Source organism: Delphinapterus leucas, chromosome 7, assembly GCF_059928025.1.
Source record: "Delphinapterus leucas isolate spDelLeu-1000000601 "Yukka" chromosome 7, BTC_Dleu_Yukka2, whole genome shotgun sequence".
Classification (NCBI taxonomy): domain Eukaryota; kingdom Metazoa; phylum Chordata; class Mammalia; order Artiodactyla; family Monodontidae; genus Delphinapterus; species Delphinapterus leucas.
The window spans coordinates 60135161-60155441 of record NC_143135.1 but is presented as its reverse complement, the minus strand read 5'-3'; the positions used below and the strand labels follow the sequence as shown (position 1 = coordinate 60155441).

Here is a 20281-nt window from a genome sequence, read left to right as displayed (position 1 = left end):
TTTGTTTTTTTTGCAGTACACGGGCTTCTCACTGCTATGGCCTCTCCCGTTGCAGAGCACAGGCTCCGGACACACAGGCTCAGCGGCCATGGCTCACAGGCCCAGCTGTTCTGCGGCATGTGGGATCTTCCCAGACCGGGGCATGAACCTGTGTTCCCTGCATCAGCAGGTGGACTCTCAACCACTGTGCCACCAGGGAAGCCTGGGAGTTTTTTAATTAATTATTTTCAGTACTGGTACTTGGTCTGCTCATATTTTCTATTCCTGGTTTTGTCTTGGGAGTGTGCACCTTTCTAAGAATTTGTCCATTTCTTTCAGGTTGTCCACTTTATTGGCATATAGTTCCCTGTAGTAGTCTCTTATGGTCCTTTGTATCTCTGTGGTGTTGGTTGTAACTTCTTCTAATTCATTTCTGATTTTATTGATTTGGGCCCTCTCCTTTTTTTTCTTGATGAGTCTGGCTAAAGGTTTATCAATACTGATTATATTTTCAAAGAACCCGGTTCATTGATCTTTTCTATTATTTTCTTCATCTCTATTTCATTTATTTCTCCTCTGATCTTTATGATTTCTTTCCTCCTACTAACTTTGAGTTTTGTTTATTCTTTCTCTAGTTGCTTTCGACGTAAGGTTATTTGAGATTTTTCTTGTTTCCTGAGGTAAACTTGTATCGCTTAGAATTGCTTTTGCTGCATCCATAGGTTTTGGATCATCATGTTGTCATTTTCCTTTTTTCAGGTATTTTTTTATTTCCTCTTTGATTTTTTCAGTGACTCATTGGTTGTTTAGTAGTGTATTGTTTAGCCTTGACGTGTTTGTGTGTTTTGCAGTTTTTTTCTTGTAGTTGATTTCTAGTCTCATAGTGTTGTGGTCAGAAAAAAATGCTTGATATGATTTCAATTTTTTTAATTTATCGAGGCTTGTTTTGTGGCCTAGCATGTGATCTATCCTGGAGAATGTTCCATGTGCATGAGAAAAGGATGTTTATTCTACTTCTTTCAGGTGAAATGCTCAATAAATATCAATTAAGCCCATTTCATCCAGTGTGTTATTTAAGGCCTGTATTTCTGTCTGTATGATCTGTCCATTGATGTAACATGTAAGTTAAAGTCCCCCTGTTATTATTGTGTTACTGTCAGTTTCTCCTTTGTCTGTTAATATTTGTCTTATATTTTGAGGTGCTTCTATGTTGGGTGTGTATATATTTTCAGTTGTTATATCTTCCTCTTGGATTGATCCTTTGATCATTTTGTAGTGTCTTTCTTTGTCTCTTGTGACAGTCATTATTTTTAAAGTCTATTTTGTCTGATATAAGTATTGCTACTCCGGCTTTCTTTTGATTACCATTTGCATGGAATACCTTTTCCATCACTTTCAGTCTGTATGTTTCTCTAGATCTAAAGTGAGTCTCTTGTAGTTAACATACGTGCGGGTCTTGTTTTTGTATCCATTCAGCCAGTCTGTGTCTTTTGGTTGGAGCATTTAGTCCATTTACATTTAAGGTAATTAACTATATATATGTTCTTATTGCCATTTTGTTAACTGTTCTGGATTTTTGTAAGTCTTTTATTTCCCCCTTCTTTTGTTCACTTCTCTTGTGATTTGATGACTATATTTAGTGTTGTGTTTGGATTCCTTTTTCTTTTCTTTTTTTAAAAAATAAATTTATTTATTTTTGGCTGCACTGGGTCTTCGTTGCTGTGTGTGGCCTTTCTCTAGTTGTGGCTAGTGCGGGCTGCTCTTTGTGTTGGTGCGTGGGCTTCTCATTGTGGTGGCTTCTCTTGTTGCAGAGCACAGGCTCTAGGCGCATGGGCTTCAGTAGTTGTGGCTTGTGGGCTCTAGAGTGCAGGCTCAGTAGTTGTGGCACATGGGTTTAGTTGCTCCACAGCATGTGGGATCTTCCCAGACCAGGGCTGGAACCTGTGTCCCCTACATTGGCCGGCAGATTTTTAACCACTGTGCCACTAGGGAAGTCCCCTTTTTCTTTCTTGTGTGTAGATCCATTGTAAGTTTTTGGTTGGCAGATACCATGAGGGTTTTGTATAGCAGTCTATGTATATAGATGATTGTTTTAAGTTGCTGCTCTCTTAATTTCAAATGCATTTTAAATACCCTTCATTTGTACTCTCTTCCCCTCACAATTACTGGGAATTTTTTCATTTGTTTTGGTTTTTTTTGGCCGCACTGCACGGCATGCAGGATCTTAGTTCCCTGACCAGGGATCGACCCCATGCCCCCTGCATTGGGAGCTCAGAGTCTTAACTGCTAGACTGCCAGGGAAGTCCCCACAATTACTGTTTTTGATATCATATTTTACATTTAATTGTTTTGTGTATCCCTTAACTGCTTGTTGTGGTAAACATGATTTTACCACTTTTGTCTTTTAAACTCCCTACTGGCTTTGTGTGTGGATGATCTCCTACCTTTACTGTATGTTTGCCTTTACTGGTGAGCTTTTTCATTTTGTGATTTTCTTGTTTCTAGTTGCTTTCTTGTTTCTAGCTTCTAGGTGGTCTTTATCATCTAGAGAAATTCCTTTATCATTTGTTGTAAAGCTGGTTTGGTGGTACTCAATTTTTTCAGCTTTTGCTTGTCTGTAAAGCTTTTGATTTCTCCATCGAGTGTGAATGAGAGCCTTGCTGGGTAGAGTATTCTTGGTTGTAAGTTCTCCCCTTTCATCACTTTAAATATATTGTGCCACTCCCTTCCGGCCTGCAGAGGTCTGCTGAAAAATCAGCTGATAGCCTTATGGGAGTTTCTTTGTATGTTTTTTGTTGATTTTCCCTTGCTGCTTTTAGTATTCTCTCTTTATTTTTAAATTTGTCATTATGATTACAATATGTCTTGGTGTGTTCCTCTTTGGGTTAATCCTCTATGGGAATCTCTGCACTTCCTGGACTTGGATGACTGTTTCCTTTCCCAAGTTAGGGAGGTTTTCAGCTACTGTCTCTTCAAATATTTTCTCAGGCCCTCTCTGTCTTCTCCTTCTGGGACCCCTATAATGCAATATTATTGTGCTGATGTTTTCCAGAGGTCTCTTAAACTGTCCTCATTTCTTTTCATTCTTTTTTCTGTTCAGCTATAGTGATTTACACTGTCTTCTAGCTCACTGATCTGTTCTTCTGAATCATTTAGTCTACTATTAATTCATTCTAGTGTAATTTTCATTTCAGTTATTGTATTCTTCATCTCTGCTTGGTTGTCCTTTGTATTTTCTACCTCTTCATTAAAAACTTCTAACTTCTTGCTCTGTTTATCCATTCTCCTCCCGAGTTCTTTGATTATCTTTACAATCATTACCCTGAACTCTTTCTTGCGTAGATTGCCTATTTCCACATCAGTCACTTCTTCTGTGGTTTTATCTTGTTCCTTCATCAGGCATGTATTCCTCTGCTATCTCATTTTGTCTGATTTGCTATTTGTATTTTTATGTATGTGGCAGGTTAGTTACCTTGGAAATGGCCCTCTGTAGGCGGCATCCTGTGCATCCCAGCGGTGCACTCCTCTCTTGTCACCCAAGCTATACGCTCTAGGGGTTCCCCCTGAGAGGGCTGTGTGGGCAGTCTGGTAGGTTTGGTTGGCCCCTAATCTAGTTGGTTGCCACAGCCTGCCTTGTGTGGATGCTGCTAGCTGCTATTTAGTGGGTCCTGGTCGTGACATGGATGGTCGCAGAATCCTAAGGGGTCCCAAGGCTAGTGCTCACTCACTGGTAGGTGGAGTCAGGGTCCCAAAGTCTCCTGAGCTGTTGCCCACCCACTGGCAAGTGAAGCCAGATCCTGGTGTTAGTTCCAGACTACTGTCAGGCAGAGCTGGTTCTGGAGTCTGGCTGCAGGGCCCAGGGATCCCAGAGTTCATTTCAGATTGTTGGTGTGGGGCCAGCTCCTGACACTGTTGGATCTGGGGTCCAGGGTGTTCCAAAGTTTGCATTGGCCTGCTAGTGGGTAGGGCCAGGACCCAGCTGGCCCCAGGGTAGGGTCTGGCCTCCACTGCAGGATCATAGGTTTGTTGCTTCTAGTGTCTGCCTCCTGGTGTGTGAGGCTGGTCTAAGGGCCTGTGCAGGCTTCTTGGCAGGAGGGACCAGTGCCTGCCCACTAGTGGTTGGAGCTGGGAGTTGGCCCTCCTGTTGGCTGGGCTTTGTCTAGGGGTGTGTCCAGAGGTGGCTGTGGGCTTTTTAGTCTTTAGGCAGCTTCAGTGCTTATGGGTGGAGCCGTGTCCCTGCCCAGTTAGTTGTTTGTCCTGAGGCTTCCCAGCCCTGGTGCCTGCAGGCTGTTGGGTGGTACTAGGTCTTGGCTAATGAGCCAAGATAGCAGCTGCCAGCAGCAGCAGTGCTCACTCAGCTGAATGTTCCCCAGTTTCTGCCACCTGTGTCTATGTCCCCAGGGTGAGCCACAGCCACCTGCCTCACCGCCTCTCCAGGAGACTCTCCAAGACCAGCAGGCAGGTCTGGCCCACACGCCTATCAAGTGACTGCTTTGCCCTGGGTCCTGGTGTGCGTGAGATTTTTGTGTGGGCCTTTAAGAGTGAAGTCTCTTATTCCCCCAAGTCCTGCGGGGCTCCTGCAGTTAAGCCCCATTAGCCTTCAAAGTCAAACGCTCTGGGGGCTCATCTTACAGGTGTCAGACCGCCAGGCTGGAGAGCCTGACGTGGGGCTCAGAAATCTCACTCCTGTGAGATTACCTCTGCAACACAATTATTCTCCAGTTGGTGGAGCTGGGATTTGATTATCTCATGTGTTCACCCCTCCTCTCCATCTTGTTGTGGCTCCTTCTTTATGACTTCAGTTGTAGAAGATCTCTTCTGGTAGGTTCCAGTCTTTTTCATCAATCATTGCTCTGCAGATGGTTGTGAGTTTGCTATGCTTGTGTGAAGAGATGAGCTCAGGGTCTTTCTACTCCACCATCTTGGCCACTCTCCCCCAAGATGGAGCTCTTTTTTTGTGTACACAGTTAAGTTAGAAAAAGCCAGCCTGACAAAAATGTCTTTTCAGAATTCTGACCTTAAACAAAAGTCCTTCTAGGGGGAACTTGCATTTCTCTTCCTTTGTCTTTTAAATGTAAATGTACTCCCTGATCTTCGTGTGTGTGTGTGTGTGTGTGTGTGTGTGTGTGTGTGTGTGTGTGTTTTGAGAACTTGGTCTCTGCCATCCAAAAGGTGCACATATGGTATTCATTTGGCAACCTATCGAATAGACTGGGATTCTGAGCAGTCTTTTGTGTGACTGTACCACCTCTCAGGGGCTTTTTGCCATCTTAACCTTTGTTGAGTCAACCTGTACAATGAAGTCTTTTACTTTCTTAACTGTTTTGGGGAGTAAACTTTCTGGATCTTGTTTAGGCTCCATCTTTTGCACTCTCTTATGGGGAAGCCTCTTGAATCTTACTGGTTTGAGTCACTATTAAGGTACATCTCATTAATGACTAGATGATGGATCCTTCAAATTTGAGAAACTTCAATTGGTAAATTTTTAGAGAGCTCGTTATAAACAGCTGTTTTATTGGTACCTATGGGGGGGAAAACAAAAGGTGGGAAATACATATAATGGTGTTGACTGAAAAAAACATGCACAACATGAGAGCTGTGAATTAAGTTTTATTTGGGGCATAATTAGGACTATAGCCCAGGAGACAGCCTCTCAGATAGCTCTGAGGAACTGCTCCAAAGAGGTAGAGGGAAAGGTCAGTATATATATGATTTTAGTGAAGCGGGGGGGTTATGTGCAGTCCGGCACACATTTTTGCAGAAGGTTACTGCTGGTCATGAGAAGCAGATGTCTCCCTTGATGATTTTAGTGCTTTTCTAAATATGAAAAGATACAAGAATTTGGGCTCATAAAACCTTCTCCTGAAAATATCTAACTATCTGAAGGCCTGTTCTGTCAATTTTTCCCAGAGCACAGAGTGCCTCATTCCTGATCTCCGCCCTGAACTCCTTTCAGGGTGTGTTGAAGGTCAGTGACTGCAGTGGCTGGTGACTTAATACTTAGAGAGGCAGATGGCAAATGCCAGTTTTTAGTTGGCAGTGGTTAACCTAGAAACTCCCTTAGTTTAAAACAAACCAAAAATACAAATGGTTTGGGAAGCCTTGTTTGTGGTCTCCACTTCCCCTCAGTGGGTCTTACAGATGCTACTAAAAACATTAGAATAATTCATGTTAACTAGGTTGATTAACAGGGGGAAAAAAACTGAAGGGAAATTCTAGAGACTTTTTCCCAACCAGGTGGAAATTTTAAAGGGAAGTGTCCCAAATTAATAAAGAAATCTTTAGATGGTTATTTTTAAATGGAGTAAATAAAATGGAAATTAATGGGATTAAATCAAAGGTTTGATACAGCACTACCTGAGGTTGGATGGGCCAAAGGGATCCCTTGCTGTCCCCAACATTACAGGGCCCCAGACAAGTCCACTCTGTTTACCTCAGTGTTTTATTTGTTTGTTTATATTTATGTATTTATATATTTAAAAGGCTGGAAGAAAATTACACTCAGATACCTGACCAACAGTTACTTGGGGCAACAGGCCAATAAAGTTAAAAGATTGAGAAAAGGGCTTGAAACCCTTGGCTCAACCCCCCCACTGGGGATCCCAGAGCGTTTTATACAAAAATAGATATAATGGTCAGGATAAAAAGAAAGGCTTTTAGGACTCCTTGTAAGACCTGCACTTGTTGATTGAGTCCTCATGGAAACTAAAGTTAAAAGAATAAAAGTTGATAGAATTGAGATGAAAATTTATAAAAGTGTACCCATTTTAAGTGGGCTTTATATAAGATGGTTACATCTCTTTTGCTTAATTATATCGTGGAATAGACATGTTTTGCTGGTGAATGCTTCCCCTGCTTGGTATTATAAGGCAGGGCATATGAATTTGCCCCTAAGGAAATATTAATTAAACATGCTAAAGGAAACCAGTAGCATTACCTGAGCCCATACAGTATAAAGTAAAACTGAGAAAGAGGGCCTTTGTTGAATGCCTTATGCAAGCTTTTGAAGGCATGATAAATTAAGCCCTGAAATCCTAGAACACAGAACTCCCAAATTGCAGTTTAGTTGGAAATCTTCTCACTGATATAAAAAAGGAAATTAAAGAAAACATAGTTGGGCAAATTAATCTTTTAATTTGGTGTCAGGTGACAGACCCGTTCTTTGTGGAATTAAAAGCAACATCTTTGTCTTGCAAATCTCTATAAATCAGAAATGTAAATACAGCCCACAATGATCTGAGACTGAACCTAATTAGCTCAGTCAGGTTTCAGAACCTGAAACCAACGAGGGAAAAAGGAAAAAAGTGGCCTTTTTAAACTCAAACCACTGGAAAGGCTCCCTCAGCCAAAATCTAATTCATAGCCTCCTTAAGGGTTTATCAAGGACAAATTCAAATATTAAAAGTCTTTTCCACAAATAGTAAAGCCTTTGTCATCTGAGCAAAGAAATTTAACTTACTCCAACTGTTATAAATAACTAGTAAATTTACATTGTAGTACAAGAATCATAATTAAGTTTTTAAAGTGAAGCTATGAGATCTCTAAATTTGTCTATTTATGTGTCTGTGTAGACATTATATGTATGAAATATCTCTATCTCTGGGAAATATTATCAAAATTAAATTTATAAAGAGCTCTATTTAATTGACTTAAAAGTAAGTGCTTACAAATTAAATATTTCTAAATATGAAAGAAACTGGCCGGAAGGAATTTCAGGGTCACATGATCTAGGAAATATTCAATATTAAATTAACGTCTGGTATTAAAGCTAGCTTAAGTTTGCTGGTTTAATCAATGTAGACATATCTTTTATAATAAAAGTAAGTTTACCGAAGGTCAACATGTTCATGTTATTTCTGTTACAGAGTTTGTCAGCAAAAAAAAAAAAAAATTTTTTAACTTGGTATGGTAGTATTTTCATAAGTTATAAAATAAAGGGGAATGGGATGAGAGTTTTTAGGTGAACCCTTTAGGAATAATTATGTTTGGGGTATGTTTATTTAAAATAGTTTCTCCAGATTTTTGGTAAGTTGAGTTTTGCTAAGTTAAATTAAATGGCAGTTCACTGAATATCCAGGTCATTTCAAATAAGATAAAATACTGGAACACTAATTGCTGAACAGATCTAAATTTACCTACTTTTGTCTCCTTACGAGAGGGAAACTAAAGATGTTTGGGTTTATTAGACCCATATCTTATACCACATTGAGGAAAGAAATTATGTTATATGTTTCTAGAGGTTATAGGATATTCCAATAAGGAAATGCTGGTATGACAGTTTACAGTTACTTGCTGATTGTCGATTTTTGGTAGAGAGTAAGGTTTTTAAGGGTTAAAGGTGGAATATGTAATTAAAGTTACTAAAAATAATAAGGGGAACATTTCAATATGCAAGGAAAGTAGGATGGGTGTTTTCAGCAAAAGAAGGTGTGAGGAATGAAAATACATTTTGTTAAGGGGAAAAAATGATTGTCCTAGAACTGGTTATTTTTGGATGGAAAAATATAGGATAAACTAATACGTATACAAGAAGTCTTAGAAGGGAGACTTTCTGTAGAAAGTAGACTTTCTGTAGAAAGGGAGCCCTGAAAAAGGAGTTTTGTACATAGTCAGGCTGGGATTAGATTAAATTTAATTAGGTAAATGGATTTTGTTATTAAAAGTAGGCTGGTGCAAAACTGGATTTGGTTCCTCTCTTTGTTAAGAGAACAAAGTTTTCTTGGAGTATTGCTATTGGAAACAGATTGTGTGAGTTTCTTTGCCTTTAAGTGATCTGTATTTGTTTTTTGAAGTACTGTTTCACAATAACCTATGATCCTATTTGACCAAGTGTTTTGAAACCTTTTTGATGTTTTTGACAAACATCCCAAATATGAAATTCTTTTTTTTTTAATAGTTCCGCTAACATCTTTTTTTTGGCTGCGTTGGGTCTTCGTTGCTGTGCGCGGGCTTCTCTAGTTGAGAAAGTGGGGGCTACTCTTCGTTGTGGTGTGCGGGCTTCTCATTGAGGTGGGTTCTCTTGTTGTGGAGCAGGGCTCTAGGCACACGGGCTTCAGTAGTTGTGGCACGTGGGCTCAGTAGTTGTGGCTCACAGGCTGTAGAGTGTAGGCTCAGTAGTGGTGGCGCATGGGCTTAGTTGCTCCACGGCACGTGGGATCTTCCCAGACCAGGGATCTAACCTGTGTCCCCTGCATTGGCAGGTGGATTCCTCACCACTGCACCACCAGGGAAGTCCCCCAAATATGAAATTCTAACTAAAGTTCTTTTGACCTCCAGCTAACTCTGGGATGCTTTGAAGGAACCCTGAGACATCTCAGAGAAGAATATTAAACTAATTAGGCTTATTTGGTATGTTAAATTACTTGAGAAGCATCATCAAGTGATTGGAGATGAACCATAGGTTATAGTGTATAGATAAATGTCATTAATACAGATATTCCAAAATTTATATGGAATACCTAAAAATCTGATGTGCCCTGGTATAAGTTATCAGTCATAAGTCTAATTATCTTAAAATGTATGTCACATAAGTATCCAAGTTTCTTGTCAATTGCATTGTAATCAGATCTTTAACTGTGCCATTTTAAGTCTTGTCGTTTGTAAACAATCATTGTTTTACTCTGATGCTTTTATAAAATGAAGATCTTAAAGAAGATTCGTAAAAATGACTTTTGGACAAATATAAGTTTCTGATAATTTTCAGATCATACCACTGAACTGGGTAAGATATTACAGAATTCGGGTGGGAGACCTGATGACTGCATTCAGATCTTCAGGAATTAATTACATGAGACTAAATGAACTGATGAATATGATTTATAATTTTATCACTTTTTCTGAAATATACTGGATTTTAATCCTTGTTTTCCAGGAAAACAGGAAAAGCTTTCCTCTTATGCTATGACCTACAACAAGTTGATAAAGTATACCTTTGTAAACAAAGATGAAATTTATATCATTTTCTCTCTGCCTGATCCTTCCAGAATTTGGCTTCTCCAGCTGGCTCCCCTGTGAACTTGATGGTTTACTGCAACCAGATTACAACTAGTTATACTAATCATTGCTTTAATTTGTTCTCCTTGTTTTCAATTTGTTTATACTTTCTGTCTCTGCTGTACTATGACTTTATTAATGTATAAAGCTGTATTAGTTGTGTTACCTACATCCTGTCTGTTTTATAAGATTACTGTCTACTGGGGAATTCCCTGGTGGTCTAGTGGTTAGGACTCCAAGCTTTTACTGCTGAGGTTGCAGGTTCAATCCCTGGTCGGGGAAGATCCCACAAGCTGCACAGCGTGGCCAGGAAAAAAAAAAAAATTGTTGTCTTTTGCATTACCCAATGTGTAACCAGGTCTCCAGCAAAATTAATGATGGCTAAAAGTCTTCAGACCGTTGATTATATATACATAACCTACATAAAATAACTGTAATAGTACAACTCTAGTTATGGGAAGAAGCAACAAGGGAAAACATTTCCTGGATCAAAAGAGACTAGTAAGACAGGTGATCCAGAGAAGTTTAGATTATCAACAGGGCCTAATCCAAAAATTAACACATTGAGTATAGCCTATCAACAGAATCTTCACCTGATCTAGGAATGAGCCTTCCTAGCACCATGGGACAAAATTGGTCATGAAATGCTTCCCAAATGATGGTTGGATTTATGAGCAAGGCGAGGCACTGTGGATGAAAAATGTTGCCTGCCATATCAGTAAACGAAGGATGCTGCAGCCACCAGCCACTGCAGCCACCCTCAGCTATGCACTCGGAGGGGATTCAGGGTGGAGAAAAGCAGGACACCGGTCCTAGATAGTTAAGGTGCATATCAAAGGAATGATTTCAGTGAGCCCAGACCCTTGCATCTTCCCATACATAGTAAAGCGCTAAATTCATTAACTTGAGATGTCTGGTTTTCTTTAACAGTAATCTTTTGATGTTCCAACTACCTGGTTTTTGTTGCAAAACTCCTGTATATCTTGGCTCCTCCCTTACCTCTTCGGAGCAGTCTCTCAGACGATCTGAGAGGCTGTCCTCCAGGCTTAAGTCGTCAGAAAATCCACTGAATAAAACATAATTCTCAACTTTTAGGTTGCACTTTTTTTTTTTCAGTCTACAAGTAGGAAGCTTCTCTTTGTGGAAGGTATTCAGAGTTTGTTGACTGAAGTCAGAGGAACTGTGTACTAATATGCCTTGCTCTGAGACCATAAGATCTCAAATTACTTAGCTCCTCTGAGCCTGTTTTCCTCATCCACAACATGAGAATTATAAGGATAAAGTAACAGGTGTGAAAATAGTAACATGTTGTATAAATATTATTACTGATTTTTTCCCCTAAACCCCAAATAAAAGACTGAACTTCTAATCAACTGAATGAACTTCTAATCAAGGATAGGTAACTAAGGGTACCAATCATTGTTCCTAATGCAGTTGTTATAGAAATCTGCCCCTCTTTTTCCTCTAATTTTCTTTTTCTCTCCCTCCTTAGGTTCAATATTGACCCACAGGCACACTGCTTAACTCTTCTAGATGCCACTCAAAACCAACAAGATTGCCGACCTCTGTGCTAATGAGTGTGTGTGTGTGTTCAAAATTGATCCACCTTTACATCTGCTTCCTTTTATTTCTGGTTAACCAGAATTCATCTGAGTACTTGAATGAATTAATATAAAGGACTAGACATTACTCTTTCATTATTTGAATTTAGAGTTTATGTTTAGATTTTTTTTAAAAAACATCTGTTTCCTGTTTATTAGTCTATAAAGTCAATGAAGACATCTGTTATGTCTGGTTTTGCTCATCATCCCCTGTGCCTAACACAGTGCCTGGCACTCAGATGTTTCTTGACTAGAAAGTTATATAGGAAGGAATCACATTTGCCTTACACTATACTAGCAGAAAAGTAATACCTGAGGTTGCAGCTTTGTCTTTTAAGTACCTAGATGTCTTAAGTGGCTTAGGATAAAAAAGACAGCATGGGGTAAGACAGCATGAGATTTGGAGTCAGAAGACCTGGATCTGAATCCTGATTCTGCCAGAGACTCTATGACCTTAGGCAAGACATTAGGCAAAAGCTTAGGCTTTACCTTTCCTAGGCTTGATTTTCTTATCTAAAAAGGTGAATAATACCACGATGCCTTGGTAGTATATAAAGTATCTAGTATAGTACCTTGTGTTTGATTAGTAGTTTATACTAATTAGCAGTTATTTCACATAATACATAGTAATGGCAATAAAGTTGTATATAGACAGAGTTCTCCCCCAAAGAAAATACTTTTTAATAAATTCATCAGCAGTAGATAGAAAAGAACCATTCTGTGTCTAGGTTAAAAATTGGGAATTTATTGAAATAGGACATTTATTTCAAAAATGAGAACAATGTCCTAGGTCTTTTGTGTTGATACCACTAAATACTTCCGGATTTAAAATCCGATTCACTGATTGATTCAACAATAAAATACTGTGAGCCAACTATTTTCCAAGCACTGTTTTAGGTACTAAAGATACAGATGAAAGACACAGTCCAGGCCTCATGGCACTTACATTCTGGTTCAGAGAGACAAGCAGTAAACAAGATAATTCAGATTAGAACTGAGAACTGTGTAGGAAATAAACTGTGGATATGTAAGAGTGGGAGGACAGAAAGCTACTTTAGACGGGGGTATATGTCTAAAAATTATCACAGCTCTGTGAAAGATTTCTGAGCAAGAAGGAGAGTTGCTGGACAGTTTCTGCTCTCCAGTAATTAGAGATGTGCCAGCAATACCCAAAGCTTTCTTTTTTTTTTTAATAAATTTATTTATTTACTTTGGGCTACTTTGGGTCTTTGTTTCTGTGCGCAGGCTTTCTCTAGTTGAGGCGAGCGGTGTCTACTCTTCGTTGCGGTGTGCGGGCTTCTCATTGTGGTGGCTTCTCTTTGTTGCGGAACACGGGCTCTAGGCGCATGGGCTTCAGTAGTTGTGGCATGCGGGCTCAGTATCTGTGGCTCACGGGCTCTAGAGCGCAGGCTCAGTAGCTGTGGCGTACGGGCTTAGTTGTTCCGCGGCATGTGGGATCATCCCAGACCAGGGCTCGAACCCGTGTCCCCTGCATTGGCAGGTGGATTCTTAACCACTGCGCCACCAGGGAAGTCCCCCCCCAAAGCTTTTGATGTATATTATGTTATGATGTTAGACTGACTCTTAAAATTTTGGCCTACTAAAAGACAGCAAACATTTACTGAATGTTTACTACGTACAGAATAATGTTAGAGACTTTTCAAATAAAAGAATCAGGGGCTCAGGGACTTCCCTGGCAGTCCAGTGGTTAAGACTGCCCTCCCAATGCAGCGGGTATGGGTTCGATCCCTAGTCAGGGAATTAAGATCCTGCATGCTGCACGGCGTGGCCAAAATAAAAAAAGAATCAGGGGCTCAGACAAATCCTTTATCTTGCTTGAAATTACAGAATTCCCAAGTAGAAGAGCTGGAACTGTATTACAAATAGATGGGGGGAAATGCTTTAGAAGCTAAAATGTGACGCTTCTCTTAGTTACTACAAAAAAACCTGCCTTCTCTTTTCAGATTTCTTCACCACCGCAACCAAGGAAGGATATGATATGAGGCCAGTGGACATAACTCCTTTAGAACAAAGGAAATTAACGTTTGATACGCATGCATTGGTTCAGGACTTGGAAACTCATGGTGAGAAACATGGGTCCCTTTTGAAAGAATATCAACAGCACTCATAACAAATTACCTAGTCAAGACAACACCACCATTATGAACAATTAAGAGTCACTGTTTAGGTTGCTTCCATGTCCTGGCTATTGTAAATAGAGCTGCAATGAACATTGTGGTATATGACTCTTTGAATTATGGTTTTCTCAGAGTATATGCCCAGTAGTGGGATTGCTGGGTCGTATGGTAGTTCTATTTTTAGTTTTTTAAGGAACCTCCATAGTGGCTGTATCTATAGGAATAGAAGAGTTGATTTAATGGAATAGAATGGTATTCAGAAACGTGTGTCTTAGAAAGCAATAAAGAAGGCATTACAAATTAGGGAAAGGAAGGACTGTTTAATAAATGAGCTATGATAAATGACTAGCCATTGGAAAAAAATAGATTCCCTTACTGAAAAATAAATTCCAGATTGATTAAAAGCTAAATGTAAAACAAAGACAGACTACAAAAAATATTATAATATAGAAATATTTTTTGACTTTTAGAGTAAGGAAGCAAGACAAAACTCAGAAGCAATGAAAGTAAAAGTAAAGACTGACAGATGTGACTACAGAAATATTTATTTAAATCTGTGTATCAAAGGATATGATCCGTAAGGTTAAAAATGTTAGCAACACATATGACAGTGAGCCTATTGCTTTAATATACAAAGAATTCATATGAATCAATAAGAAAAGTTAAGCAGTTTTATAGAAAAATGGACAAAGGCCATAAACAGCTCACAGAAAAATAAATTACCAATAAATGTATGTAAAGATGCTTAATCAAGGAAATGCAACTTTTAAGTATAAATTAAAATAATAATGCAGTACCATTTTAATGCCAATTATGCACTCAAAAAAGACTAGTAATACCCATGTTGATGTAAATGTGGGGAAATGGATCAGTGGAATTAAAATTGGAGAGTGCTTTTTAGAGAGTAATTTAGCATAATCTGTCGATTTTTAATTATAACCATTTTTTTAAAAGACTGCAGTTGACCCTTGAACAACACAGGGGTTGGGGCACCAACCGCCTGTGTAGTCAAAAATCTGCATGTAACTTTATAGTGGCCCTCTGTATCCGCAATTCCACATCCACAGCTTCAAGCAACCACAGATTGTGTGGTATGGTAGTATTTACTGTTGAGAAAAATCTGCATCTAAGTGGACCCACTCAGTTCAAATCCGTGTGTTCAAGAGTCAACTGCATGAAAATTTAAATGATAGAAGTTATTCTAGCTGTCTATTTTGAGAAGGATGTGCACTTTTTAAAAAATATAAATACCTATTTGCCGCTTGTAGGATTTGACAAAGCACAAGCAGAAACAATTGTATCAGCATTAACCATTTTATCAAATGTCAGCCTCGATACTATCTATAAGGAGATGGTCACTCAAGCTCAACAGGTAATGTTTTCATTTTTATCACTTCTGACAGTTTCATTAGACAATTATTTTCATAACTGCATCTCTGTTTAGCCACCCACCTTCTAAACACACCTGCATCTTCCTTATTATTCTCTCTAAAGGAACCAAAAACGAAAAACGTGTAGCAAAGTCAGTATCCAGAGAGACTGAGGAGTTAGAATAGTCATCACAAAATTATGGTAACACAAAGAGTAAAATTTTGTCAGATCTTTCATTGTGTAAGATAATTATATTATTTGAGTCATGGGATGGTGGTAGGTTGTTAGTGAAACAACTTTTTCCACATAGAAAGCCCACCACAGTAGAAGAGCTGACCAGTTTACTGCAGTCATGTGTATGTTCTGGTTAATTTTCACAAAGTTGGAAAGCTGGAAGGGACTTACATACATGCCTGGGAAGGAGTTCATAAATCACCTAAGATGCTTTAATCTGACCAGATACCTGAATCCTTAAACGCCAAGTAATACCATTTACTAAGAACTTAAGAAGTGAGAGGCAGTGCTGGGGACTGCTCATATATGATCTTATTTAATCTCTCTAACAACCTTGAAAAGTTGGTAGAATTATTCTATTTTACCACTGAAGAAAGGATCAGAGAGGTTCAGTAATTTGCAAGAGTTGTCATTGTGGTGCTATGGACAAAAAGCAATAATTTTATATGAAGGATAGAATAAGCTAAATGAACTTAACTGTAGAATAATAATTCATAATCTGTCAATCATGAATTAATTACTGTGTTTAAGAATCTGTTTTCTTTCTCTGGTTATATTTTTTTAATTTTAATTTTTTAAATTTAGGCTTTCTTCTTCAGATAAATATTTCACAGCAGAGAAATATTAGGATTTCTTTCTTACATAAAATTAGGAGCTCTTGCATAAAATGTCATTACTTCAAAGGTCATGAAAGAGTGAAATTTTTAAAAGATTTTTTCTGTAATATCCAAATAATTATGTATTTAGAATTAAAAGCATTCAGCCCCTAGATTTAACTTAACTTTAGATTTGTATGTGTATTGTTTTAGCTAAATTTATTCAGGATCATAACAGACTATTAATATTAAATCCACCAAAGAAAAAGCCACTCATTTAATCCCCCCCAAACCTTTGAGCTATCCTGAAAGAGCTAATGGTACTCTTAAATCAGATTTTTAAGTTTCTCTGCAATATAATCAGTGAATTAAAACTGTTTTTTGAGGAATTTTTATGCTGCCAGGGCCATTTAATCTTACATTTAAAATGTAGGATTGGGGGCTTCCCTGGTGGCGCAGTGGTTGAGAGTCCGCCTGCCGATGCAGAGGACACGGGCTCGTGCTCCGGTCTGGGAGGATCCCACATGACGCGGAGCGGCTGGGCCCGTGAGCCATGGCCGCTGAGCCTGCGCATCAACGGGAGAGGCCACAACAGTGAGAGGCCTGTGTACCACACACACACACACACACACACACACACACAAAATGCAGGACTGGATGTAGGAACACTACTATTGAACTTTTGGGTTTTTTATTACTGGTGTATGAAATCAAAATCCCATTCCATCCTTGAGCCATAGGCCGTGAGGCAAACAAGCTTCATACCTGATCACTTCAGAAAGAGCCATGCTAAGTCAAGTGTGCTCAGTCTGAGAATTCGGTTATATTCTGAATTTGCTTATAGTCTGAATAACATTCATATTCTCTGGTGGCGCCACAGTAGTTACAATGATCACACTTTGAATAGATTTGACTGTATTAAATTTTTCCACTTAAAGTTTTTGAAGATGGACATACGTGCTATCTTATAGGCTTTTTGAGTCCCAAACTGTTTAGAGGCGGAAAGGGAGGTAGAAGGAGTTTAGAGTCACAGCACAGTAACTCCTTATTCTCAGGTTCAGAGTCTATAAGAAGTATGTAGTTACATTTTCTACTCTTCTCTATGTAGTTCTGGTAATAAAATAACATTTTATTAAAGACTTAAACAAAAATAATATTATAGTTAATGTCTTCGAACTCCTTCATAATGATATTTGGGGGGAACAAGACCGACAACCCCTAGAGGCCACTTCTGTATGACTTCTGAGGTAATTCTCATGAATATTTCAAGCAGAACTGCATAAAAGAAAATGAACCTCCCTCCCCAATAATATAGATGAGGGATAGGGAAAGCATTAGAGTCAGGGATGTCTATTGTACACAGTAAAAAATACTTTTTAATTTTATGATAGGAATAATATTTAAAGCAAAACTCCCTCCACATCAAAACATTGGAGTCACACTGTCCTGCTTCAGCCATTAGACACCTGTCTCATGACATTCATCGAATGCTAACTGTGCACCAAGTATTACTGTAAGCATTTTACATGCATTATATCATTTAGTCCTCAAAACAACTCTATAAGATATAGGTAGTTTTTATTCTTATTTCAGCAAAGAGGAGGTCAAAGAAGCTAAATAATGTGCCCAAAGGCTCATAGTAAATGGCAGCGTTTGGATTCAAACCCAGGCAGCCTGACTCCAGAACTCACATATTTAACCTCCAGTCTATGTGGCTGTGCCATCTGACCGCTGTTCTTAGAGAATATGTGTGCATTCCAGACCCTCTGAAGACTGAGTCATTCTGTAGCCATGCATCTGGAACTACTGTAGCCTCTGTTTTCTAAATGTCAAGGCAGTTTTGAAATAGCCTTTCTCACCCATATTGTGGTCAGTGGAGGACTGTAACCCCAACAATGCACTCCTAGCCACAAACTATGACAAAATGGGAGTTCCACTAGTCATTCTGTTCTTGTTTGGGTTTTTCTGTTTTGTTTATAAACCCTGTTATAGAGGGTCTTTTTCAAGGTTACACCTTCATCTACTTTTTCTTTTGATTAAAAAGAGATAAAAGATGAGTCAGCAAGCTACACGATTTTGAGAAGTTTAGTGGCTAACGTTATATTTGCCTTGTGAGACTGCTTTAAATCATTTCTACAAAAATGTCCCTCCCTAGCAAAGTAAACGTTTATAAGTCTATCAGATAGGGCTTCCCTGGTGGTGCAGTGGTTAAGAATCCGCCTGCCAATGCAGGGGACCCAGGTTCGATCCCTAGTCTGGGAAGATCCCACATGCCACGGAGCAACTAAGCCCATGCACCACAGCTACGGAGCCTGTGCTCTAGAGCCCGCTAACTCCTGAAGCCTGCGCACCACAACTCCTGAAGCCTGCGCACCTAGAGCCCGTGCTCCGCAACAAGAGAAGCCACTGCAATGAGAAGCCCATGCACCACAACAAAGAGTAGCCCCCGCTCACTGCAACTAGAGAAAGCCCACACGCAGCAATGAAGACCCAACACAGCCAAAAATAAATAAAATAAATTTTAAAAAAAGAAGGAAAGAACTTGTGTGGTGATGGAGGTGTTAACTAAAAACTTAAAAAAAAAAATCTATCAGATAGGGGCCACCTTTTCTTTCACAAATTCTTTGTAGTGCCAAATATAGGAAAGATACTCAGGAATTTAAACCAAACTATGTTATACTGACAATTATTTAAACCATACTTCTATTTTATTACCTGACTTCTAAGTCTTATTCAGTATCCTAGAAATTTCTGATGGTAGAAGATCCTTCAAAATCAACTTCCCTGGCGGTCCAGTGGTTAAGACTCCATGCTTCCACTGTCTGGGGTGCAGGTTCGATCCCTGGTCGGGAACCAAGATCCCGCAAGCCGTGCAGCCAAAAAATAAAAATTAAAAAAAAAAAAAAAAAAAAAAGCAAAGCAATGAAAGATAAAAACTTTCCCACGTAGATATTTTTAAAATAAATAAACAAAAAAAAAAGAGTATTTGCTGAGGAGCTCTTGGAGGTTAAGTAAGAATTTAATTGGGATTCTTTCATTGAAAAGACCTAGACATGTGTTTCTCTTCACTGGGAAATACTTTTTCTTCCTTGAATCTCCTACTTCTTTTAATTTTGATATTTCAGATATATAGGTTTCATTTGTTTTGTTTTTTACTTAGCCAAGCAACATTATACCTTGTAGCAAGACAATAATTTTTTAAAATTTTCATGAACAATTCCATGCAATGGGATGGCATCACTCAGTTATTTTAATTTTTCATTTTAGGAAATAACAGTACAACAGTTAATGGCTCATTTGGACTCCATCAGGAAAGACATGGTCATCCTAGAGAAAAGTGAATTTGCAAATCTGCGAGCAGAGAACCAGGTGATGCAAGTCTCAATTTATTACTAATAAAATAACTGATTTCATAAGTATTCTACTTGGTGAAGAATAGGACCCCAAAACAATTTCATGTGGTTATTAAATAATTATTAGCAAGTTTTTAGATAAAACTATACATGTTTAACCATACCTAATCTATGTATACATCATAGTTTCTTGCATACTAAAGAATGACAGTTGTATCTTAAACAGGTCACATAAAAGGAAATCTTTGATCTACATATATTTTATTAAATTTCTAGTGTAGTTCAGAATAATGTTCTCAGAACTGACAGTAATGTAGCATTTTCCATTTTTTTGGTTCTGTAATAATTATTTTGTCACTTAAGAGAAAAATGTTTCTGTAATTCAGTCAGAACTTTGTTGTTACCCACTAGCTTAAAATATTTTAAAATTTAGAATATCAATCTTTTTTTATTTTTAAGTAGAATACAGTAGGTCCCCCTTTATCTGCATTTTCGCTTTCCACAGTTTTAGTTACTTGTGGTCAACTGCAGTCTGAAAATATTAAGTGGAAAATTCCAGAAATAAACAATTCATATGTTTATGTCACACTGATCTGAGTAGCATGATGAAATCTTTCACCGTCCCACTCCATTCCCCCCAGGACATGAATCATCTCTTTGTCCAGTGTATCCACACTGTATATGCTACCTACCCATTAGTATAAGAAAAAACATAGTACATATAGGGTTCAGTACTATTCGAGGTTTCATCCACTTGGGGTCTTGGAACATATCCCCAGTGGATCAGGGGGGACTACTGTATTGAAACATAAATACATTGTCTAATGTTATGTTCGTAATTATTTTCTGAATACGATGAACTATTAGTTCTTTTTTTGTCTTTATTCTTTATCAGATAATGTATTAGAAATCCACAGAATGTCCAATTTTTGCTTATGCAAGGTTTCAGATTTTTTTTAATAAATCATAATATGGACTTTGATTTAACACCAATTGTGTGTGATCTTTCTTTATAC

The 20281-nt window shown here is 38.4% G+C and overlaps 2 protein-coding genes across 9 annotated transcripts in view; one reads left to right on the top strand and one right to left on the bottom strand.

Moving 5' to 3' along the window:
- The window catches only part of ANKRD42 (ankyrin repeat domain 42), a 104224-nt gene that overhangs the window by 7315 nt on the left and 76628 nt on the right, over positions 1–20281 (bottom strand). The window contains exon 14 of the mRNA XM_022593953.3: positions 1–20281. This exon is cut by the window's left edge and continues 7315 nt beyond it. The gene's annotated coding sequence lies outside the window, so the exon portion shown is untranslated.
- The window catches only part of CCDC90B (coiled-coil domain containing 90B), a 65591-nt gene that overhangs the window by 17379 nt on the left and 27931 nt on the right, over positions 1–20281 (top strand). For 4 of the 8 annotated variants that reach the window (XM_022593959.3, XM_022593961.3, XM_022593960.3 and 1 more), the window contains exons 2-4: positions 13538–13657; positions 14980–15083; positions 19180–19281. In XM_022593959.3, coding sequence (XP_022449667.1) covers positions 13538–13657; positions 14980–15083; positions 19180–19281 — 326 coding nt within the window. Of the gene's footprint in view, positions 13658–14979; positions 15084–19179; positions 19282–20281 lie in introns of all 8 variants that reach the window. The other 4 variants (XM_089915368.1, XM_089915367.1, XM_022593963.3 and 1 more) reach the window with 4 other exon arrangements.